The sequence below is a fragment of the Leptonychotes weddellii genome, chromosome 2 (assembly GCF_054177405.1).
Source record: "Leptonychotes weddellii isolate Sample4059 chromosome 2, ASM5417740v2, whole genome shotgun sequence".
In the NCBI taxonomy this organism is placed as follows: domain Eukaryota; kingdom Metazoa; phylum Chordata; class Mammalia; order Carnivora; family Phocidae; genus Leptonychotes; species Leptonychotes weddellii.
This window is the reverse complement of record NC_138370.1, coordinates 17,183,291-17,208,554: the sequence shown is the minus strand read 5'-3', so window position 1 is coordinate 17,208,554 and position 25,264 is coordinate 17,183,291. Positions and strand designations below refer to the sequence as shown.

Here is a 25,264-nt window from a genome sequence, read left to right as displayed (position 1 = left end):
TCGGATCCCTACATTTGTATCTTTGGGGTAAATACCCAGTAGTGCAATTGCTGGGTCATAGGGTAGCTCTATTTTCAACTTTTTGAGGAACCTCCATACTGTTTTCCAGAGTGGCTGCACCAGCTTGCATTCCCACCAACAGTGTAGGAGGGTTCCCCTTTCTCCACATCTCTGCCAACATCTTTCGTTTCCTGACTTGTTAATTTTAGCCATCCTGACTGGTGTGAGGTGGTATCTCATTGAGGTTTTGATTTGGATTTCCCTGATGCCAAGTGATGTTGAGCACTTTTTCATGTGTCTGTTGGCCATTTGGATGTCTGCTTTGGAAAAATGTCTGTTCATGTCTTCTGCCCATTTCTTGATTGGATTCTTTGCTCTTTGGGTGTTGAGTTTGATAAGTTCTTTATAGATTTTGGATACTAGCCCTTTATCTGATATGTCATTTGCAAATATCTTTTCCCATTTTGTTGGTTGTCTTTTGGAACTTTGTGTTATTTTTATTTAATCTTCTCAATTACCATCTATGATTTGCTTCATTTTACAAATGAGGCAACCGAGGCAACAGAGAGGTGAAGTAACTTGCTCAATGTTACACAGCTAATAATTAGGGAAGCCAGAAATTCCATCCAGGCATAACATTTTCTGATCCTGAGTTCTCAACCAAAATAATATAGCACCGAGGTACAGAAATAAGTCAGGAGGCATGAGAGAATTAAGATGCAGCATCCAAGAAGGTCTGGCTTTCAATCCACAGTTTGCTTTCACTCGGTATATGATCTTGGGTAACCGACCTATTGTCTTTGAACTTTGGTTTTCTCATCTACAATATGAGGATAATAATATCAAAACTACAGAGTATGATGAGGTTTATAATTTTCCTAGAACTGTACCTAACACATAGTGAGTTTTAATAAACATTAGTTATAAAAGGAAGAGAAAATGTCTGTATTTTTCTTAAGGGAAATCACTTCTTTGGAAATCTTACAGAGTTTGGTTTCCCAGAGATTTGTACTGTGAATTTGGGAGATCACGCTATTAACCATTTAAAGTAAAACTGCTTTCTTAAAAATGAAACAAGATGAAACCAGAGAGGGAGACAAACCATAAGAGACTCTTAATCTCAGGAAACAAACTGAGGGTTGCAGGAGTGGAGGGGGGTGGGAGGGAATGGGGTGGCTGGGTGATGGACATTGGGGAGGGTATGTGCTACGGTGAGCGCTGTGAATTTTGTAACACTGATGAATCACAGACCTGTATCCCTGAAACAAATAATACATTATATGTCAATAAAAAAATTAAAAAAAAAAATAACTGAAACCTTTAGTAAGAAAGAACAAAGTATACGGCAATTACAAGGGCTGGTAAATAACATGCACAGGCTTCCGAATGTAAGCAACATTTCTAATTTATACATCTCTAACTGTTATCTACAAAGCTGTTAGTAGTTTGATATCCAAAGGGAGTATGGATGGCTCTATATAACCCCTGGGCAGTTCAAGGCCTAAACTTTTTATTCTGGGCTCTCCCTTGACATCGGTAAAATTGGGAGGGCCTCAAATGACCAACAACAAGTGCCCCTTCACCCCTTGCTCCTATGGATAAAGCCCCCCGGCTAACCCTCCCTACAGACCTGATTCAGGTCCTGCACCTGCTCATCTCTGAGTAGCGGCTTTCAGTACCCTGCCAGCCCATGGAATTCAACAAGCCAATCACATGCCCCCGTAGGAACCTGAGGTCACCGTACCCCTCACTACAAAGCCTGCCTCCCACGGTCCCTGCTGGTTCACTCTATTCCTGAGCGCCACCCCCGGGTGCCCTGCATGGCATGCAGTGTCCTCCTCCCCTGGGAAGTGAGTACACACAACTCAGAAACCGCTGAGAACCGCTTCTGCCCAGTGTCGGGTGTCATGTGGGCAGCCTTCCCTGGAATCCTAGGGCAGGGATCCTCTTCTCACCAACAAATGACTAGGAAGTGATTACAACACCACGTATCATAAAAGCTGATATGAAAGGAATGATGCCCCCTCAGCAGGGACATTTATATCAAAGGATTCTCCCCCAGGACTTCTAGCTCATGCAACGATGTGCATTTCCCGTCATAATCTAACTCCCGATCCCACTACCGCACATTAGCCAAGCCACCTCACCAGGCAAAGGGGCCCTTAAGTAACACAAGGATATGGGAGGAACAATAGTTTAACTAAAAGATATGATATTTTTATTCACAAGCAGTAAGTTTTATTGGGTGAGGAATACATAGTCTTAAGTCTAAAATGTCTAAAATCACAAAAAGGGAAGAAAGATAGATCAGCAAATTTACATAATCCACCTGTTTCCTTTTTTTTTTTTTCCCCCTGTTTACTTTTTATGGAAGACTGCCTGGTTTATGTATGTGTTTTCCAGAGCAATGACAGCATGAACTGCTGCTTTGTTATCTCACACATCATCCATTTAACCACAGAAATCCACCTTTGACAGTATTTCCCTTTATAAAAATCCCTGGATGCATCAGAAGCATTTACATCATGAACCTTGATATTGAAACCTAAATGTTGTTATAAAACACAAAATGGATCATTCTGCTCCATGCAGGACGGAATTTAGTTTCTGGGGTTGGGAGAGTGGGTATGCATGTCCGGGCACATGAACTGTTTCCCTGGGGTAACCGGTTCATCGAGCAATGCTCAGAAACACATCTCTATTTTGTACTTTGTAAGAAGAGCTAAAACATGAAGCATTATCTTCCTGAAAGTTCTAACTACAGGAAATCAGTTATTTTCAACTATAAATGAGGGCTGCATGGCTCCTTTTCAAGCCTGGAGATCAAGTCAAGATCTTCCAAGAGGAGGAATAGAACTATGAAAAGCTGAGGCCAGTAGGTGAAGAGCTTCTGGTGTCTAATTGTTAAGACTTCTATCCTGTTCTGAGACATCGCATACTTGCCCTTCGCAATAATTACAAATGACCAAGAAAAAAGTCTCTTTTCTCAAGAACATCAAAACAGAAGGAAAAGAAGTAGGGTAGACACTACGCTCACTTTTTAAATACCCAACCCACCTTCACCTCTTAACAACAATAAAAGAAAGGATCCTCCCTCTCTTACTTCTTTATCAATGGATGTTACAAAAAGTGTCAATGTTACCGGCATCCTAATTTCAAATACAATGTCATGAAATTCCCTATTCCCTCCATCTTTTTTTTTTTTTTAAAGAAATTCACATCTTTCTTTCACCACTTCTCCAGTTCTATGTAGGCTGAAATATAGTTGGAGTCAAGTAATACAGAACATTAATAATATACCTGCCTTTTTTAGACCCCAGTGAATGTAACTAAAAGTAAGACAGTTTATATCCTTTCAATTAATGGAACTTGCACTGCTCAATGAATATTTGCCTCCAAAGCAGGCAGCACAGAAGGTTATAAGCTTACTTGGGTGCAGATGGCATTGCTCAAGGTATTTCTGGAAACCTCCTCTTAGAATCGGACACAGACCTGACCCTACTCCCTCGCCCATAGGTACACGTGTGAGCAGTCACACTCACACACATCTGTTGCAATTGTTTATGGCTGTGAATTTGCCTTTGAATCCAAAACTATATCATCTAGCTTGAAAACCCAACTTTTCACCCCTCTAAAGTCAAATAACTTCTGAAGTGGGTGGCAAAGACCATTCTTGGCTCCCCAAATTTGTTTTCTTGTCCTTCCCAGAAATGGAACCACAATTTTTAGTTATTTACACAATTACCCAGGAGAGTGTATTTTCTCACCTGCCCTGCACAGTTCTGACCAACAGGATGTGAGCAGAAGTGTCGCGTGGCAGTTTTAGGTTTCCTCAGAAAGCTGTGAGGGCCTGTTATCCCCCCACCCCCTGCTGCTCTGTGGAAATGGTGGCTGGTACTAAAGTCATCTCCTATACCACTCAATGAGGATCAAAGACAAAGGAAGGCAGAGCAGAAAGGTGCAGGAGCTCAGGTCTCTGAGGGCTGAGTAATGGACAACCGAGACTCTGGGCCTGGACTGCCCACTTTTGGAGTTTTACGTGAGAGAAAATAAAGTTCTATCCTATTTAAGGCACTGTTACTTAGAGGCCCTGTTAGTTGCAGACAAATCTAATCCTAGCTTTTATAAATAATTCTTTTTTAAGTAGGTTCCACACCCAGCGTGGAACCCAACACGGGGCTTGAACTCATGACACTGAGATCAAGACCTGAGCTGAGATCAAGAATCAGATGCTTCACCAACTGTGCCACCCAGGTGCCCCTTATAAGTAATATTTAAAAAATAAAACCTGCTCTCCGTAAACAAAGATTTCTTATACTGAGGATGCTCAGAAGAGTGTGCCATTAAAAAAAAAGAAGGTGCCATGGATTCTGGAAGCTTTACTAAAGCAGGCATTTCAAAGGATCTCTAGCACTGTTTGAAGGAGCACTGAGCTTCCCAAAGTGACCACTTAGAAAAGGACAGGCATTCGTTTGGATGATTAGGTTTAGGTATTTTCTGACAGTATCCCATTACTTTATTATCAAATAAACATGAAAGGTCAGTTTCTACCTGAGGTAAGAGTTTAAGCAGAGTTGTGTTGTGTAATAGCACACACAGCAATACCCACATACCTTTAAGAATTCAAACACACACACACACACAGAGCAGAAGGCCGCTAGAAAAATGCCTGTTTATGATAAAACAAGAAAAGCAAAGCATAAAACAAAAGCATGCCTTGAGACTTACGTGGTTATCTTTATAGTAGTAAGAAAGGGCAGGAAATCGCCGTCTGCTCCGGAATTTGGAACTCCCCACAATGATGTGTGCCGTGGCCGATTTGGGAACATACAGTTCAGTAGGGTAAGAATCACAAACCTGTCACGGGAAACACATGGGGATTTTGAGGCCATCTTGTAATGCTTTGTGAACTGCCGCAATATGGTCCATTCACCATACTTACTTATAAGTTGTACATTTAAGTTTTTTGGTTTTTTTTTTAGATTTTTTTTTTTTACTTATTTGAGAGAATGAGCGAGAGAGAGAGCGCGCACAAGCCATGGGGGGAGGGGAGGCAGAGGGAGAAGCAGACTCCCCACCCAGCAGGGAGCCCGATGTGGGGCTCGATCCCAGGACCCTGAGATCATGACCCAAGCCGAAGGCAGACACTCAACCAACTGAGCCACCCAGGCACCCCCATTTAAGTTTTCTTTTTTTTCTTTACAATTTTTTTTTTATTATGTTATGTTAGTCACCATACAGTACACCATTAGTTTTTGATGTAGTGTTCCATGATTCATTGTTTGCGTATAACACCCAGTGCTCCATGCCCATCACCAGGCTAACCCATCCACCCACCCCCCACTCCTCTGAAACCCTCAGTTTGTTTCTCGGAGTCCATAGTCTCTCATGGTTCATCGCCCCCTCTGATTTCCCCCCTTCATTTTTCCCTTCCTTCTCCTAATGTCTTCCATGCTATTCCTTATGTTCCACAAATAAGTGAAACCACATGATAATTGACTTTCTCTGTTTGACTTATTTCACTTAGCATAAGCTCCTCCAGTTCCATCCATGTTGATACAAAAGTTGGGTATTTATCCTTTCTGATGGCTGAGTAATATTCCATTGTATATATGGACCACATCTTCTTTATCCATTCGTCTGTTGAAGGGCATCTCGGCTCTTTCACAGTTTGGCTATTGTGGACATTGCTGCTTAAGTTTTCTTAACCAAGTTACGGAGGAGGCTATTTTGAAGAAAGCAACAGCCACTTCAAAGAAGTGAAGAGCTGTTGATTCCATGACATCAGAGCAAAGGGAAGCAAACACTCTTTAGCAGTCTGTCCTGGTGCACTGTCCCTTCTGAGGGCACTTCGAGGGGCAAGACAGTGACAGGTGAGCATTTCTTTCATCAAAAAGGGAGAGATTATCGTTCGGCATCCTGGTAGCTGAAAAAATTGAGCCGCCTGTTTGGAGGGAAAGACAGCCCACCAGTGGGTGGAAAGCATCAGCAGTCTGCCCATGACAAAGCCCATGCCCTCGCTGGATACTTCTCCCCCTCCATCTTCCCAAATCTCTCAAGTCTCCTCCATTCTTCAGGGGACAACCCAACTCCGCCTCCTTCAAGAAGCTTCCTCCCTGGGCTTGCAGCTCAGACAAGTTTCTAGATCTGACTCGGTACCACACAACATAACAGCTTTATTTTTGTTTCTTCTGTGTGATTTCACCAATGGTAAGAAATGATTTTACTCTTTCTGTGCATTGCTAGTGGTGATTCCCACAGTGGAAACTCTAGAGCCTTGGAATGATCTTGTGATTTAGTAAGGAATCAGCAGTTTAGAACGTGGCTCTGATTTGCCAACTTCATGACCTTCAGAGAGTCAAACTATGCTGACCTCTAAAACTGATAAAACACAGAAATAATATCCCACGGGGTTGACAGAAGGGTCAAATCAGATAACACCCATGACAAAGCACTTTATAAACCACTGGGTCTGACAGAAATGTGAGGGGTGGCAACAGTAATCACCAACTTGTTGCTCAGCATGTATTTCATTTTGACATCAGCCCATCAATCTCTTTGCAATGTGAAGATTGCTCAGATAGCAATTCCTGGGTTTTGCCAAAGAGCCGTTTCTTTCCCAGAAGTCAAGCATCTTCCTGGCCATTTCAAGAGGAATCCTCCAGGAGGAGTAGCAACAGGGAAATCTGTCAGCCGCACAAACTCTGTCCAACCCTGCTCTCACCTACCCCTCTGGAAAGATAGAACTGGAAGGAATGAAAACCCACCCCGAGTAAGAGCCCAGCCTCCGCACCACAGCTCATGACAATTGTCCTGTGAGGATGCCGGTCCTCCCCCCGCCCCCCGCACCTCCATCCGTTGTCTTGGTTACCAGACTGGTGAACAACATCAAGCAGGAGATAAAAGGGCCACAAAAGTGATGTTGTCAGGCTCAACGTGTAATTTCAGCAATGAGCCAAAGACATTTTAGGGAAGATTAGCAGACTTCAAAGATTTCCAGCCTCTGGCACTGACACTCTAGTGGAAATCCCATTCCAGGAACACCGATACTCTGGAGGAAAATCTTGTACCGAGAACAGATGGCCCAACTTAGTTGGACCCCAAGGGCTTTGACCAGAATGACTACCACAAGACACTACATCTTCTTGCCCATGCAAATCTGGTGCCCGAACCTCTCTTCGGTCAGTCAGCTAGAACATTACAACACAGACCACATCTGCTTGTCTGAGGTTCAAGAGGCATGTAGTCATTGCACCAGGCTTACAACATTTTCCTAAAATAACAGTTTTAAAAAGGAAATTGGGAGGGTTTCAGAAAGGTGGGAATCACCTACTTTCTTTATTATAACAACACTAAGGAATTGCAAAGTTATTTATGATGAAATAAAATAATAGGTGAGATTTCTCAACCTGCCTATTACGTACAGCCTTTCTGAGTAAGAGAGGTGAATTAGGAACTGGGAAGCTCCTGCCAGGTCCCCTTATAGCTTCCCAAGGCCGAAGGAAGCTCAGCTTGTCTCATGCCTGTAACCTTTATGTGCACCGTAACTGCTATGGGACCAAGAGAAAAGGTAAACCCTTGGAGCCCACTCTCCTTAAGACTCTTGGCCCCACCCTACTTAGGGACCTGACTGCCATCCACTCTGGGTCCTCCTTCTTCCCAAAGAGAGCAGGGAAGGCTTTCCCACCCTCTAAGAATACCAGGGCTCTCCCCCTCCACAGTGTAGGAAAACGTGGACCTTTTAGGTTGGCATGAGCAAGGCCCAAGAGCTCAACACCTCAACCTAGTCAACAGTAGTCAGGCTCACACAGAAGTCATAGCCTCCCATGTAGGGACACGACAGATGCCAGTCACAGGGACTCCTGTTTTTCCCAGAGCACTAGCACTGGGTCTAGGTGAAAAGAGTTCAAGGCTCAGAACTGAAATATGGGCATTCTGATAAGCATTTGTGTGGGAAGCTCTAGGAGAAGCTAAAACAACTTTGGGAAAAAGTCAGATTCATGGTGTCAGGGAAGCTCAGGTTTCAAGATACAACTTCTTAACCAAGCTGGAAAATAGGGAATTCATCCTGCTTTCATGAAATCTGACAGCACTTTCATGGAGAAAACAGCCCTGAGGGCGCCTGGGTGGCTCAGTCAGTTAAGCGTCTGCATTTGGCTCAGGTCATGATCCCCCAGGGTCCAGGATGGAGCCCTGCAGGGAGCCTGCTTCTCCCTCTCCCTCTGCCCCTCCCTCTACTCAGGCGCACGTGCGCTCTCTCTCTCTCTCTCTCTCCCTCACTCGTGCTCTCCCAAATAAATAAATAAAAATCTTTAAAAAAAAAAGGTCCTGCATAGCACTGACCACTGTCATTTTTACAATAAGCCCACTCGGGTAGAGTCAAAATTCTGACAATGAATAATGCACAGCACAGTGCAATTTATGCCACCAAATTCTGAAACTAATCAATGCAGCTTCCCCAAATTTTGCCTGGTTTGGAAAATCACATAAGAGAGAACGAGAGTTCAGAAAAGTACAAAAGGCTTTTCCTCTGAATTTTCCTTCTTTACACTGACTGCCTGAGCCAATGAAAGTGGAGTAAGTTAAAATCATTTCTGCATACTTTTTTTTTTATTAATGAGGAAATTATTTTCCTTGTCCTCCACTAAATAAATTAGCCTGCCTGGAATGCCTGCATATCTTGGTTTGGCCTCACCAAGAAAAATCTCTTCTGATAATTCTTCCACTCATTCAACAAGTGTTTTTTTTAAATATATTTGACATATACTGTTGTACACATGTTAATTTGATACATTTATATACTGTACTATGATTGTCACTGTAGTGATAATCAGCACCCCTATCATATTACATAATTCTCCTTTCTTTTCAGTGGTCAGAATCATTAAATTCTAGACTCTTGGCAAGTTTGCTGATTACAGTACAATATTGTTGTCTGTCAACAAGTTTCTACTGAATACTTCACATGTGCCAGGCATTATGTTAGGTGCTAGGGAAGTAATGAATAACAAAAGAGTTATTGGCTTCAAGGACTTTACATTCCCAGTAAAGGTGATCTCTGTTGACCTGATTATACTCTTGCAGTAAATGCATTTACCACTGTAGGGTAGTATCCATCTGAGATGCCATCCAAGGCATCTTAATTAGACCTCTGTATTTATTGAGGACCACTCAACTGAGCACGTTGGAGAGTTAGTTGTCAGAGACTGAGATAGATCTACACAGACAACTTTCTTCTTAAGCATTTAGGATCTAAAATTTATTTCAAGGAATTTATGATATACTATTAGGGGAGAAGGAGGGTATGAGCCACATAAAATGATTTATATATAAATAAAATAAAGTAATACATAATATATAAAACACAGCTGTAGAAAACTGAAACAAGATTTCAGTTACTGGTTTAGATTATACTTTAAATTTTATTCCAAGAGAAACAGGTTAAAATTTTAACCTAGTAATGAATGACAATTATTTTATTTAAGAAAGACAATTTCAGGAGCTATGTACAGAAGGGAATCTTCACTTTGAGAATTGGACTACCATAGACAAGTCTTATAAGTAGGACTAAGAGTAATAATGATAGAAATGATGATGATGATGATGATGATGATGATGATGATGATTAGCCTCCCAAGACCACACAAACAGAAAAAAGCAGCACAGCCTCTGAACCTATGTTTTGTTCTAATTAGAAAGAAATAGGGGCACCTGGGTGGCTCAGTCGGTTGAGCATCTGACTCTTGATTTTGGCTCAGGTCATGATCTGAGGGTCGTGACATCAAGCCCCATGTTGGGCTCCTCGCTGGGCATGGAGCCTGCTTAAAATTCTCTCTCTCCCTCTCCATCTCCCTTCCCCCCCTTCTCTAAAAAAAAGAAGAAAAAATAACTCTTGTAAAAGAAGGGAGGAAAAAGTAAACATTTTCTCAACCACGAGATGAAAAGGAAAAGTAATGGATGAAATCATAACTTTCTCAATGGACTATTAGAAAGTTCTTGAGAAAAACAACTTTTATTATAGGTCTAAGTTGGTAATAAATAAGGGTACATAATCCTTTCTCCCCATTTCAATGGTATTAGTAAAATCAGAAAATCCCCTAAGTTTTCACCTCTTCTGTTTCAACACAGTTTGCTGGTTGTTAGTTTTGGTTTGCTGTGTGTTACTTTGGAAAAGAAATGCTGAGTAACTCATGTTTTGTAGTCTCTACATGTAGGACTTAAGTGACTAAATATGAGTCATGTTTGTGGCGCTAATTCGAGAAGGAAATCTCATCAAAAATAGGAAGAACCTGTGTTTCCAAGAAAATATTATTCTACAAGATGTAGCTTAGATTCATTTTCTTCCTGACTCAAGGGCGTGTTATATTTTTTAAAAATTTAAAAATGTATCCAATTTTCTTTTGTAAACTTGGATTTTCCTCCCTTTCATTTCAAGGCTAAAAATTCATCGCCACATACTTCATAATAAGTGAAACAAAGAAGCCCCAAATGTCTACTCACAGAGTATAATTATGGTTGTTAGATTTAAGTGTAATTATGAAGAAAATTCAGTATCATGAACATGTCCATTCTACCCCAAATAATCTATAAATTCAAGATATCAGAAGAATGATGTGGAAGGAACTGACCTATACAATATCAAGTCTTATTATAAAACCATACTAACCATAATTGGTACTAATGTAACTATGGAAATTATATAGTGTAAAATTGGGACAGAGTTCATAAGTAGGCCAGGATTAAAAAAAAAAAAAAATATGTTAAAACATGGAACAAAACAGGAAACACTAATAACTCAAAACTTCTGAGGATCCAAAGATTCTCCAGGGGCAATATTTAAACGTCTCCAAAGAAGAGATATTTGCAACAGCTATACATGGTAACATACTATTAGCTAGAATATATAAAGAACTTCTACAAATGAATAAAAAAAGACAACCTTATAGAAAAAAGGATAAAAAATAACAAATAGCAAATAAATTTCCTTATCAGTAGACAGAGATCTTCCATATTTTTTAATGGTTACACATTAATTTAATTATATGGAGAGAGCAAAACTTATTTAACTCATCCTCTATTAAGAAATTTGGGTTTCTGGGGCGCCTGGGTGGCTCAGTTGGTTAAGCGACTGCCTTCGGCTCAGGTCATGATCCCAGGGTCCTGGGATCGAGCCCCGCATCGGGCTCCCTGCTCGGCGGGAAGCCTGCTTCTCCCTCTCCCACTCCCCCTGCTTGTGTTCCTGCTCTTGCTGTGTCTCTCTCTGTCAAATAAATAAATAAAATCTTTAAAAAAAAAAAAAGAAATTTGGGTTTCTTCTAATATATGCTGTTACAAACAATGCTTCAATAAGTCACCTTACACATACTGTGTGTGTGTATGATGTTGACTCTTTAGAATAAATTCCCAAAAGTAAGACTACTGGGTCAATGAGTAGGTCTATCACCAAACAAAGGCAGTACCAACTGTCAGTGAGTCTGTGGAGTAGGGAGAACTTGTATATCTTGCTATTAGGTCTATAAGTCCATGCATACACTTTGGAAAAGAACCTGGCAATACCTGGTAAGGCTAAAATCCACTTACACTGTAACTCAGAAATTCTACTCCTAGATGGAAACTCTCAATATACTATGAGTCATGTGTAAGCCAGCTAACAGCTTTGTGATGATAAAACAAAAAGAGAGGGAGAGGGAGAAAAGGATAAGAATAATTTTTTTTAAACTGTGGTCTATCTGTAAAATGCAGTATAATACCACAGTGAAGAATGAAGGAATGAGAGCTGTAGGTCTCAACAGTTTCTTCACTTCTCGATGGCTTAGACAGTTATTTAATCAGTCTATGCCTGAGTTTCTCCATTTGTAAAGCAAGGATGATAACAACGGCTATCACATGGGACTGCTAACATTTGTCAAGTTTTTAGAACAGTGTCTGGCACATGGTAACTATTATAGATGTGTGTGCTAAAAATGAAACGAATCTCATAAATACAATGTTAAGTGAAATATCAAGTTTCAGTAAGCTACATTCATCATAACACCATGTACAGAAAATATTAAAAAAACACAAAATAATACATTTTTACCACTTACATATGTAGGAACATTATAAATAGAGAAGGACAACACCAAATGGCAGTCAGTGACATTGGAGCAGAAAGTGATCTGGAGGGAACATTAGGAGGTTTAATAGCATTGATCTATGTGTCTATTTTTGTACCAGGACTGTACTATTTTTATTCCTTTAGCTAGCAATCAAACAGATGCATTTGTATAAATATTACATGCTTTTTATATATATAGTTAATTATTACTATATTTATATAACAAACTATTGGGACTACACCAAAATAAAAAGGTTTTGCACAAGGGAAACTATCAACAAAGCAAACTGAATGGGAGAAGATATTTAGATATTTGCAAGTAATATATCTGATAAGGGTTTAATATATAAAGAATTTACACAACTCAACACCAAAAAATCGAAATAATCCCAGGGAAAAACGGGCAGAGGACATGAATAGCTGTTTTTCTAAAGAAGACCTACAAATGGCAAGCAGACACATGAGAACATGCTCAACATAACTCATCATCAGGAAAATGAAGATCAAAACCACAATGAGGTATCCCCTCACACCAGTCAGTATGGTTAGTATTAAGAAGACAAGAAGTAACGAGTGTTGGCAAGATGTGGAAAAAAGGGAACTCCCTTGGCACTGTTGGTGGGAATGTATATTGGTGTAGCCGCTGTGGAAAACAGTATGAAGGTCCCTCAAAAAATTCAAAATAGAACTACCATATGATCCAGCAATTCTACTACTGAGTATTTACCCAAAGAGAACAAAAACACTAATTTGAAAAGACATATGCATCCTTCTGTTCATTGCAGCACTATTTACAATAGCCAAGATCTGGAAGTAACTTGTGTCCATTGATAGATAAATGAATAAAGAAGATGTGGTATATATATATATATTACACACACACACACACACACACACAGGAATATTACTCAACCATAAAAAAGAATGAGATCTTGACATTTCTGACATAAATGGACTTAAGAGGGCATTATGCTAAGTAAAATGTCTTATAGAGAAAGACAAATACCGTATGATTTCACTTATGTGATTTCACTTATGTGAAATCAAAGAAACAAACTAAAAACAGAAATAGACTCATAAACACAGAGAGCAAACTGGTTGCCAGCGGAGAGAGGTAGAAGGGTGGGAGAAAGAGGTGAAGGGGAGTTAGAGGTACAAGCTTCCAGTGATAAAACAAATAAGTCACAGGGATGAAGAGTACAGCATGGGAATAGAGTTAATAATATTGTAATAACATTGTGTGGTGATTATACTTACCGTGGTGGGCATTACATAACGTATAGACTAGCTGAATTACTATGTTGTGCACCTGAAACTAATATAACATTGTATGCCAACTATACGTCAATAATAAAAAATTTTAAAAATGTAACCAGAAATGGTCAATAAACAGGAGATAAGATATAAATGGTCAATCAGGATATACAAATCTACAAATCAAGAAATCAAAGCATGTAGATTAAATTAAAATGAGACATCACTTGTCCCACTATCAAGTTGTTAAAAAAACTTTTTAAGAACTGACATCTTTCTCAGTGAGGGAACAAAGAATCAGGCATTCTCATACACGGCTGCTGAGAATTTATATAAATTGGTCCAACTTTTCTGCAGTTCTTTTTGACAACATGTACAAAAATTTATGTAAACTTTTTGACACAGAAATTTCACCTTTAGGAATTTGTCTTTAAAAAGAATTTGAACATGGGCAGAAGTATAGGTACGAGGATGTTCTCACTATGTTTATTTAAAATCATAAAAAATAATAATAATCTGCATGTCTAAAAATTGGAGATTAGGTAGAAAGAATAGGATATAGCCATACTACGTGATTTTATAGAACATTTTTAAATGATATAAAATATATTTATTAGGAAAAAACAGTATGATGGGTGAAGAAAAGCAAACACAAGGCATGTGTAATATGATTCCATATTTGTTATATATATTGGAACAGTTCCCTTTCCTCTGTACTTTCCAATTTCGAATCATTAAATGCATTGCTTATATAAGAAAAGAGCTATTAAAACTATGCAGATGAGAAAAGAAACTGAAGGAAAATTTTAAAACCTAATAGACGAACATTAGGGCACTAAGATGGTGGGTATTTTTTCTTTTTTCTTGCTTTTATAAATTCTCTGCAACATTCTTGCATTGCTTTTATTACCTAAAATATTTTAAAAATTAATACGGAAACCAACATTGATTTGTAAGCCCATCATTAGGGACAATATGAGATTGATTCTGCCCCTCCTGCTTCCCTTCCTCTCCATAGGCCTTTCTGTAAGCATAGACACATTTCTCCACATTTCTCTAGGGAAGCCTCTTGGTGACCTTGTGTACCAATCAAGAGTTCAGTGAGTACAGAGAGGAGCTGGTGCCAGACTGCCATCAGAGTCCTTGTGACTTCCCCACTAATCACTCGCTGCACTATAAAAAGAGCTGATGGGAGAACTTGGCCCTGGCCGGCTCTCCCACCCACTGCCTGGCCATGAAGCCCGCCACTGGGCCTCTCTGGGTTTCCATCTCCTTAACCATTAGGGGGAGGTGTCGGGGGGGCGGTTCTCTAAGGTTCCCTTGGCCAAACTCTTTGATTCTAGATGCAGGTAGGAAATGCAGCTCACGGTAACCAGGGGAGACTTGCAAATCCACAGATCTGTATCTACAAAGAGCTGTAAAAACTAAAGGAGATTAAACAGAGGTCATGCTAAGCTATGTGAATCATGAGTTCCCTTGGATTAAGTAATGCCTCCGCACTCACTCTGTAGTCTCTATTCACATCGCTGAGCTGCCAATAATTATTAGGGAGGCCCATTCGTTTGTACTCTTCACCGAGATCGATCAGCATCCAGCCCCGTTCTCTTTCTTCTTTATCCAGCTTGGGGTTGAATGAAAAGCAGTATAACTCTTCATATTTCACTGCAAGATAAAGGAGAATAAAGCCAAATCAAACCAAGTCAAATCCAGAACCAAATCTCCTCAAAAGCATTCTATCTGGGCTGGATTACATCAAGAAGCCAAAGCAGCTTCTTGCCCCTCGGGACACTGCAAGGAGCACCCCGTCTCTGGGGGCAGGTTCACACACCTCCTCCCAGTAATGACATGGAGACCTTGGAACAAGCGAACTCAATTTTGCAAGAGCTCCTTTCCCTTCAGAAACAAGGCCTTCTCCATTTTGCGCTTTTTTTTTAAGTTGCTTTTGAAGCCAAACATATTCTCCAGAACACGTAAGAAAGGGAACTTTAAAAATTAATTAAGAATGTATGTATCATTAGACATCAAGAACTCAATCTGTTTATGTATATCGAGCTTGGATTTGGGATGGCTTCTCAGAGGTGGATGGAGGCCCAGGCCGCTGCCCCATGTTGATACTCACAATATGAAAAAAAGAAATAACAATTGAAAAACTGTGAAATGTATACAGATCTTTGCCCTGAAAACATCTGAACTTATAGCAGATACATCAATGTCATAATTGCACTGCTCATACAAAATTCATAGGATTCATAAAAAAATCAATTGATAGTGTAAGGCACCGTGGTCATGAGGGGCAAATTTGAGGATGTCTGATGAAAGTCTGCTTTCAATTCTGCCAGGATGTCTATGTCTTTATGTACCACCCTTTCTGCTTGTGAGGCCAGGGCCAACAGCCTTCCCCATTTAGAGTTAGGATTTGATTTTCCTGCCCTGATCTTGTTATGCTGAAGGAAGCAATTAGGCCAGGGCTGTTCAACAAGAATATAAGCAAGCCACATGTGTCACTTAAAATGTCCTTGCAGCCACATTAAAAAACTAAAAAGAAACAATGAAATTAATTTTACTGATATATTTTCTTAGAAAGCCAATATATCCAAATATTATCATTTCAACATGTGTATAAAACTTTTTAATATTTTATGTATCTTATTTCATAATGTCTCTGAAATTCCACGTGTATTTCACACTTGACAGCATATCCTCACTCATTCTACCTACATTTCAAGTGCCCACAAGCCACATGCAGCCATGTTGGATAGTGCAGATCCAAGCACCTCCGGTAAAGATAAATCATGGCTGATTATCACTGAACACGTATTTCATTCCAGATTCTGTTCTTAGTAAATGTATTAACCCATGATGGGCCTCATTTTACAGATGAGAAATCTGAGGCAAAGGTAGGTCAAGGAATATCGCCAGGGCCACAGGGCTAGTAAGTGGAGACTCTGGATTTAAATCAGGCAATCTGGCTATAGAGTGCATGCTCCTAATCACACGCATTGCCCCTCTAAGGCAGATCCTTCTCCCCAGACGGACCACTTTTGTGTCTTCTCCTTCCTTGTTCCATCCCCTGAATCATCTTCTTTTTCTCCAATAGGTTTCTTTCTCCTCAATTTTCTTAGGTCCCCCCATTTATTCCTTAATCTGTTGATGACATTCAGATGTGGTTAATTTAAAGGCTCTTCCACATGTGTCTGGAGGCCCAAGAAAGGATCTCACCATCAGCAAAAGGCCACAGAAACACACAGGCAGCCTGAGAGCTAACCTCAGTTTCAGGCTTGTTGTGATTACCATGGAAGTAACTCATCTACAAGGAGGAAGAAAGATAAGGATCATATTTTAAGGACCAGACTTTTTCATTAGACATGCACTCTTTCTTGTAGGAAAGAAGCAAAAGTAAGTTTATCAGTTAGATAAACTATGTTCTATTTCAGTTTCTCCTGATATATTTCTAAACTTCAAGCTTTGAGACACTGACAATTTCAACCAATAAGAAAGCGCACGCCCACAGATATCTGTACACACAAACATGAAGTCGACGCTCTCAGTAGGAACTGTCTCTTGTAATCTTAGCTACTGGAGCGGGAAGACTACGAAATTGAGATCCTGTTCTGGGAACCATCGGCTGGACACTGACACATCTTTTCCATCTCTCAGTACCATTTCATGACTCAGACCTCTGATATCATAACGTTAACCGCAAATGCAATTTGGTTAAGAGGCCAAAAGAATCTCTTGAGAAAGCCTCAGTCCCTCAGTGAAAGAAGAGCTTATGAACACGGGGTTAATAATGGACGTTAAGTTCCCTTTGTCGAGTAGTTACAACTAGGTTTAAAGGTAGAAGGAGAAAACCATTCTAGAACTATGGATAGTTTTCTTTGTATGGGCTTACGCCTGCTGTCATTGGGAGGAGGCAAGCACACAGAACAGAAATTAAAGCAAGAACAGTTTATAGCAGATATTAAGAAGATCATTCTTGAACTGGGAGGCATTAGGATTGGTTGCCACTAAAACTGTGAAATGTTTTCTTTGAGTTATTTTTAAGCAAAAGGGTGATCAACCATAGCTCTAGCCCAATTTAAGTAAAATTCTACACAAGGGCAAAGAAACCCACATTTTTGTCAGCCAATACTCGGTCTTATTAACATAGGCAAGCTTCTTACCCAAAGGCCAGCCCAGGGGAAGCCTTCAGTGGATGACTGCCTACTCTGAGAAATTAAAAAGTACCATTAACACAGATGTAAATTTCACTGAATATTTCCCGTTCACAATGTTCTGTTCCTCTTACCTCCATCTCCTGCAAAATACGTAGCAGAATTCTTAGTAATCACAAGGAGGTGAGTTAAAAACCACACCAAAAGTAGGGCTAAAGAAATCTCTAGTCTTTACAGAATCTGAATGGAGAACACGTCTCCTTCAGAAAGGTCAGATCCCTGATTCCTCACCCTCATCTCTTAAAACAGACAGGTTAAATACTCCACTGGCTTCTCACCCCACGGAGTCTGAGCCATCACACCCAACCTCAAATGTCTTTTGCTATTAGTGAGAGCAGGGTTCAACAGGAGGTGCACCAAAGGGCTCTCCTCCAGAGCTCTTTCCGTAAGAAGCAAATACCCCACATGCCTTTGCACTGTGGGAGTAAGCTGAATGTGCACCTCCAATCTAAAAAAAAAAAAAAAAAAGGTTTTTCAGAAAAAGTTATGCAGAAATCATTCTAGTATTTACTTTATTTACCTATTTAAATCTTACAATTGCCAAGCAAAGGCAGACTTGAAGGTTTTTCTATCCAGAAAGAAAAAGAACAATTTCTAAAATACTGCCTTAAATTAAGAATGGATAGCATTTAAAAAAAAAAAAGAAGAAGAAGAATGGATAGCATTTTGGGTACGTTTCTAGGAAAGCCAAATCAGCGTTTCAGGACTCAGGAGATGGCCTAAGAGATGCATGTGTTGACTGACTTGGCATTCCTTGAGCACTACTGTTCAGCTGGACTCCTTAACACAGGGAAGCCCTCGGCACTGCGACGGGTTCCATATTCCATACGTACTGCTCTCATCAAAGCCTTGGCTCTTGGGCAATCCCACTTCCTACTCCCTGGGGGGGTATTTATGCCATCAAGTGGCAATTTTCAACTTGGAACCACCCAGCCTCCAAATGGCCCCGTCTCTACACCCCCACCCCTTCTCTCCTGTAAAAAAGGAAAGGGTGTTCACTCCACCAGATAAGGCAGCTGTGGGTAAGACAAAGCAATTGGAGAAAAAAGAAAAACAACCTGGTTTGTTTCCCAGGTATCAGGCTAACTGGTTATGTAAACAGAATATTTTGGAAAAAAAAATAGGGTAGGAATTACCGTGATAGACTAATTGGGAGAAACAAAAGGTAACAATATTATAATAAAAAAAATACTTTAAAAAGAAAAACTTGCAATGACCAATGTAAAACCTGAATAATACAGTTATTTTACTGATTGTTTCCCTTGTGCAAATTTTTTAAAACTCCAAAGGAAAGAACAAACACAAATGGGCATTCGCAGAATGAGGAGGTGGGTCTAGGAAGGGAAAAGTGACCAGCAGTCATCAGGCGGACACACATATGTGGAGTTTATTAGAACCAAAAGTAACAATTGAAAGCTCAGCTGCTCCCAACCTTCTGCTTAATTCAGGCAATCTAAAATAGCAGAACTGAAAAACCAGTGAAACAAGGTTAAGAAGACAGCATGGTTATTACTGGACTTTGCAGATTTAGAATAAAAATAAGGAGACGTCTGCTGTCTATTTTCAACAAGTAAGTGTTTGAATGAAACATCAGGGCTGCGGAAGCTAACCCTTAGTGGAAAAGGACTTCTGGACTCAGAGATTAGCATCGTCAATAAAAAGCAAATTACCACTGCAGACACTGCATAAGCAGCCATGACAGACAAGGATATCAAAAGTGAAATTAAGCCCCACCCCCCAAAAAAGTGAAATTGAGCAAATGAGATGATGTCAATCACAAGATTTGTAAAATCATAATATGTGTGCAGAAGAACTGGGGACTAAGAAGAACTGAAAAAAAAAAAAACTATCATTTAGAAAAAATGGGAAAATAAACAAAGATGGTTTAAATGTTGAAGGGCCCAGGAACACTACAGAGGGAAAGATAATTGACAGAAAAATAAACAGCAGAAGCCAAATCAGAGGGAGGAGAATGCACATGGGAAAAATGGAAGCTCTCTGAGACACAGGGGTCTTTTCATCAGAAAAATGTATATCCTTATTAGTACACTGGATCTATTTCTCATTGGGGCCAAAGTTTTACTTTAACCTAAATTATTCTTTATTAAGAATTAAAGAGCTTACTGACTTTGGCTACTTTAATTTTTCATTCTTACCAATCTGAATTCACACCAAAGACCAACCAATAAAATCTCGCTAAATGTTTTAGTAGTTTGATGTACCCTTATCCTAGAAATCCTAATTCAGTGAAGAGAGAATCTCAAGAGTTCTGAAAATCTCCTTCATAGGACTTGACTTAAATGGACTCCCAAGCATTTCTTCTTTTGTACAAAATAAAATAAGAAAATCTGTCCTCTACAGGACCTTGAAACTTAGCTATATCTCTAAAGGTACTGAAAATAGGTGATTCGTGTTGGTGATAAACCAGAGCAACCACAGAGAGCTGTATCGTGCTAACACACACACACACACACACACACCCACTCTGATAGACCCAGAGGAGGGGGAGGTATATTTTGTAAAAGATCTTCAGATGGCTCTGATAAGCCACCCCTATTCCCAGCTGGGACCCCCTCCACCTTTCCCTACCTCCACCAAGATTCAAACGCCTGCTTCCAAGGTTGTAGGCTGTAACGGATCCTAATTTTAGCATTGCCTCTAACATTAAACTGTGAAACTGTCTGGGTTCCATTTCATCTTCCCACACTTATTAAAGTACTGGGTTTTATGTAAACTGACATTTCTGATTCCAGGGTTTCAAAATGCTGGTGGCTTTCTAAAAATCTTCTAAGGTAATAAATTTAATTCAATTCATTACTATGATTTCCTTTTTGGCTCCCTGGCTATGTCTAATACCTACCTCCCAAACGTCACCTTTAAGAAAAAGTGGGAGTTTTAAAAAAAAAGTGAGGAACACAGAGATTTTCCTCCATGGGGACCCTTGCAACGACTGTCCGCACCAGCCACAGCCCTCACGTTCACTGTGATCTGCCCTTCCAGCCACTCAGCTCTTTCCCAGTTCTCGGGGCTATTCCTAAATCCCATTAGTCCGGTCAGAGCACATTTATTACGCAGCCCAGCCATTAATCAGTGATACAGAAATTGCTGATGCACAGTTCTCCTCGCATTCCCTGTTGCACGCAACCTAACACACATCTTCCCAGAACTTCTGTCCCACTTATACTGCACCCTCTGAAAAGTTCAACTGCTTTTCTGGCTAACTTTGCATTTCTGTGCAACACACGGAGATGAAAAATCCTCCACCAACTGCTTTGAAAGGGGAGCAAAGTCAAGTCAAAACTCTCAGGTTTTGACAGCTCCCTAGCATCACTTTCAAGAAATAACTTGAGTTCTTCGCTATCTGCAGATGATACGGTAACACCACATGAAATGGAGGACGCAGCCAAGCCCCTTGCAGACGTTACAACCAAACTTCTTGTCCTGAATCAAACAGCATTTAGCACAGTAACTATAAAGATATATTCCATCTCCCTTGTCAGCAATTTCGGTATAACACTACCATGGAGATTACTCTTATATAAAAGATTTATTTTTACTGAATTCTCCCCAGAAACTCAGATGTCTATTTCTTTTAAGCAAAAGGACACCGCAACCCATACAAGCCACACAGAGAGACAAGAAACGCTTCTCTAGAAGTGCCCAGGAAGCCATAAACCGGAAGAATGAGGGACAGAACAGAAGAGAAACTGACAGCATCTATTTTTCAAATCAACTAAACATTCTTCCCACGACACTTAAGACGGTTTTGTTTAGGAGAACCAACAGATCCACACTGTGAATACAACTGATGCTAACAAACGTCTGGTTATACCAACCTTGGGAAACCTCTATCACCATCACAAAGCAATAAAAAACCAAACCTTAAAAGCCCCAAGAGGGGGAAGTACCCTTAAGCTGTTTGATATTAATGTTTTCCACACAAAACAATTTGTCAGTTTTATCTTAGGCTTCAAGCAAGGTGGCTCAATAATCATTGTATGGGAAGGGCATGATTTTAATACGATTTCACTCCAAAAGGAACAGCTATAAACCCTCCCCCCCACCCAAGACAAAGTGAATACTAAGAATAATGAAAGAGGTTCGTATAGTGAACAACTTAGGGAGAGCCCCTAAAAGGCAATGAATCATTCAGAATTCTTGGCCTCATTGGAGGACTTGGGAAAACATATAATTCCTAAAACACCATAATTCTTAAGCTATGCATATTTCTCGAACACGATTTGTGAACCTCAGGGTGCGACGTACACAATGCTGAGTTCCTCTGCCCTACCTGGCCTCGCAAGGCGTATCAGAGAGATGTACACATCATGGCAGTCTCGTTCCTGCGGGATGATGAGCTGTAACAGCTGGAAGTTCTTGCAGCGAATAAGCAGAGGGCTCCCGGTAGCAGTTGTTGCCTGTTTTTCAATGGTGGAAATCTGACTGTGAAGAATCTACAACCAAAAGTCATGCGGAGAAGCTAAGCACTGATAACTGATAAATGAGACAAGCATAACCCAGATCTCCGAAGGAACACGGACAAGAAACACTCCCCTCCCCCGGCCTTTAGCTAGCTCAACACCTGCACTCAGACAACAAGAACCAATGTTCCGGGAAAGAGCCATCTAAGTTTGTCATTTCATTTTTCATTACCGAGTCTTCTGATAGCCACGCTAATTATTTAGAGCCAACTATTCAGCATACAATTTTGTACAAGTCCAGGTAAGGGAACATTTTGGTAGTCAAATGGTGAACGCACTTAATAGCTACGATTAAATAAGGTCATGAGAAGTTAGTAAAATAAACCTCGCAATCAACAAAAGTTAGAGATGGCTCCGCTGGGAGGTGCCACCATGCTCCTTAATTCCACATGGGATGCTCAAGTTCAATAGCAACTTGAGATTGTTGTTTTCTAAGCTGCTGGTAGTCAGGCAGGCTGGAGAAGAGATTTATGTTAAAGAAAATCAGGCTGAAGTGCATCTCTCTGGTGCTTCAGTGTGTGGCGGGGGGTAGGTTTCTGCTCAGTCAATGGGAACATTTGTTATCTTTTGTTATGTAGATATTGTTGACACACACTGTTACATCAGTTTCAGGTGTACAATATACTGACTCATCAACTCTATACATTATGCTATGCTCCCAAGTGTAGTCACCATCTGTCACTATTTCTCTCCACCCAATAATGCCTGCCACCTTCCGCTGAAAATGTAACAATGTCCACAGAATACAGAAAAGGGAAAAATCTACAATTCAGGGGCTCTGGTTCTAGTCAGAGTGTCGGGAGTTGGGTGGCTATATAAAATAAGATGTATCCAATGGTCTCATTACTAAGTAGCAGAAATATCTGACATTCGGACTCTTCCCTAGCTTTGCTTTCCTCCGTTTTCAAATTATCAGACAAGTGAAGACAACATAGTAACTAAACGGTCTGCATTATTGGATCCTACAAATACAATGTATTGCAAATAAGGCCCTAGCTAAGTGCTATACCTGGAACTGATGTTCTCGAACCTCTGCTTGACAGCTGTACCATGAAGCATTTACATCTCTATTTCTAGGCCTGTCTTTGATGATGTTTAAATAATTAGTGTTTAAAATGAATAAGTAGATCAAGGGGATTTGACTCTGCAAAAGAACGCGAAGCTGACCCTCCAAAAACAGTCCTCTGAACACCCAAATATCAAAAGCCCAACCACAGGGTCAAAACTTGTTATTCAAAACAACAGAAAATGTATAAAGCCAAAAATAAGGAATGCATACCCATGTTTCTTTTCTTGTGTCAGGTGCGTTTTCCACAAATATGACATGAGTTGCCGTCAAATACAAAGTACCTAGGGCCGCTTTTTTAGAAGATATTCGATCTACCAAGCGGACATTTTCGACCTAGAGAAATCAGTTTGACAGAGTTATCATAAAGCAAAAGACTATTCATAAAAATAAATAGTAAGTAGGTAATCTTATATTTAATCCAAAATATATATAATTTTGAGGATTCTCCCAATAATAAAACCTAAAACTCATCCTCTTAATTAGATCTCAGTATGTGACTCTGTAGATCAAAAGATAAAAATTCACCAATTACTTAAAATATCATTTTAAATGTACCACAAAATTTTATAGACCATATTCTTTAAGAATGCCCTCTTTGTATTTTAAGTAAGTCAGCATTTTTATTTCACTGTAATTATATAATTCTAATGGAAGGCAGGAAGTGTATTCATCATAGTTCTGAGTTTTTACAATAACCATGTATGAATTATGTCTATTAAAAGGACAATAATATATCTATGTATTTCTCGGTAGTAGAAACAGCCTTAAGGCAGTTTGCTTCCACATAAACTAGCAGGAAATATATGACAGCAAAAAGTATCAGAGAAATGTTCTGCGTGTTTACAAGGAAAACCTACCAAATTAAAATGCTCACATTCATTTATAATAAAATCTCTCTAATAAGTGGAATTTTCACCACTGACCTTGGAATGGTTAAGAGAGATCTCTGGAAACAATTTTCATCAAGCATACCTCTCTTATAGGCAGAGCAGTTTCAAGGATATGTGGATTGGGATCATTCCAATATAAAATATAATGGACATTCTAAGATAATCTCTTCAGGGCAAGTGGAAACTGAGGGAACTATGACTCTAACAAGGCAGGGCCACCACAGTGACCAGAGGAACACTCCTATAATGATGGTGGGCTTGGCACTGCTCTCACTGCAGCTGAGGATCAACCATCCACAGACAGACGCTGGCTCGACCCTCACCGCTCAAGTCAAGATGGCTACTCGCTTCCCTGAGGAAGCTTCAGGGACTAGTGAATCACATTTGCTCCAATCTTCAGTCTAATATGGAAGCTGTGGCCCTGATGTATTTGGAGAGCACAGGGCATCCCCCCTGCTCCAGGGAAAACCTTGGAGGAGAGCAGACCTAATGAGTACCCCTCAGGACACCAAGGTCAAACAGCACTCAAGACATTATGTTGCCTTTGTCTTCTCTGAGCCCTAGAACCAAAGCAGCCTTCTGAGAAGAGCACTGGACGGTCCCATCCCACTTCTGCCCAATTTTCAGGGATCTGATGAGGTAAATAAAAAATGTGGTATTTAAAATGTTTTTATTCATATGACTTAGTCTGAGATGGTTGCATTATTCCTGAGGCCCTGTGAATGTCTACCTAAAAGATGCTCATTCAGCAGGAGGCTCTTAACCTATTAACTCATAGTTTTAAGAAGTATTTCCTTCATTACGGATATGTTCCTTTCGTATCGTTATTCACCACTGCGTCTCTTGTAAATGGCCTTCATGTCACTGGTTTATTTTCCTACTAGATGATCATCATTTCTTATGTACTCATAAGAACTCTATCAGTAAGGAGAAGAGCCTACGGCCGAATTTTTATTTGTGTGTTTTATAATTTCTTCTTTACCAAACTCTTTTACTGCCTCTACTGATTTTCTCAGTGAGGTCTCTTGGACACTCTGATAGGAATATTTTCTGTAATAATCTGTTTCTTTTCCAGTATTCATACATCTTTTCCTCTCCTTGTTTACTGGCAGATTGCTGTGAATACCAGCAACAGCATTCATGCACATTTTCATTTGTTTCTTTTTTTAATAACATCTTTATTGAGATACCCACCCACTTAAAGTGTGCTACACAGTGGTTTTTAGCATATCCACAGCGTTGTGCATACCATCCTCATG

General features: G+C 40.0%; 2 protein-coding genes across 2 annotated transcripts in view; one reads left to right on the top strand and one right to left on the bottom strand.

The window, feature by feature from the left end:
* The window catches only part of SLC7A2 (solute carrier family 7 member 2), a 363,691-nt gene that overhangs the window by 169,632 nt on the left and 168,795 nt on the right, over positions 1-25,264 (top strand). The gene's annotated exons all lie outside the window — the stretch shown is intronic.
* Positions 1-25,264, bottom strand: part of MTMR7 (myotubularin related protein 7) — a 105,186-nt gene that overhangs the window by 41,504 nt on the left and 38,418 nt on the right. Inside the window, exons 2-5 of the mRNA XM_006744844.3 lie at positions 23,326-23,448; positions 21,857-22,019; positions 14,856-15,013; positions 4,729-4,857 (exon numbers count right to left, since the gene is read on the bottom strand). Of these exons, the coding sequence (XP_006744907.1) occupies positions 4,729-4,857; positions 14,856-15,013; positions 21,857-22,019; positions 23,326-23,448 (573 nt within the window). The remainder of the gene's footprint in view (positions 1-4,728; positions 4,858-14,855; positions 15,014-21,856; positions 22,020-23,325; positions 23,449-25,264) is intronic.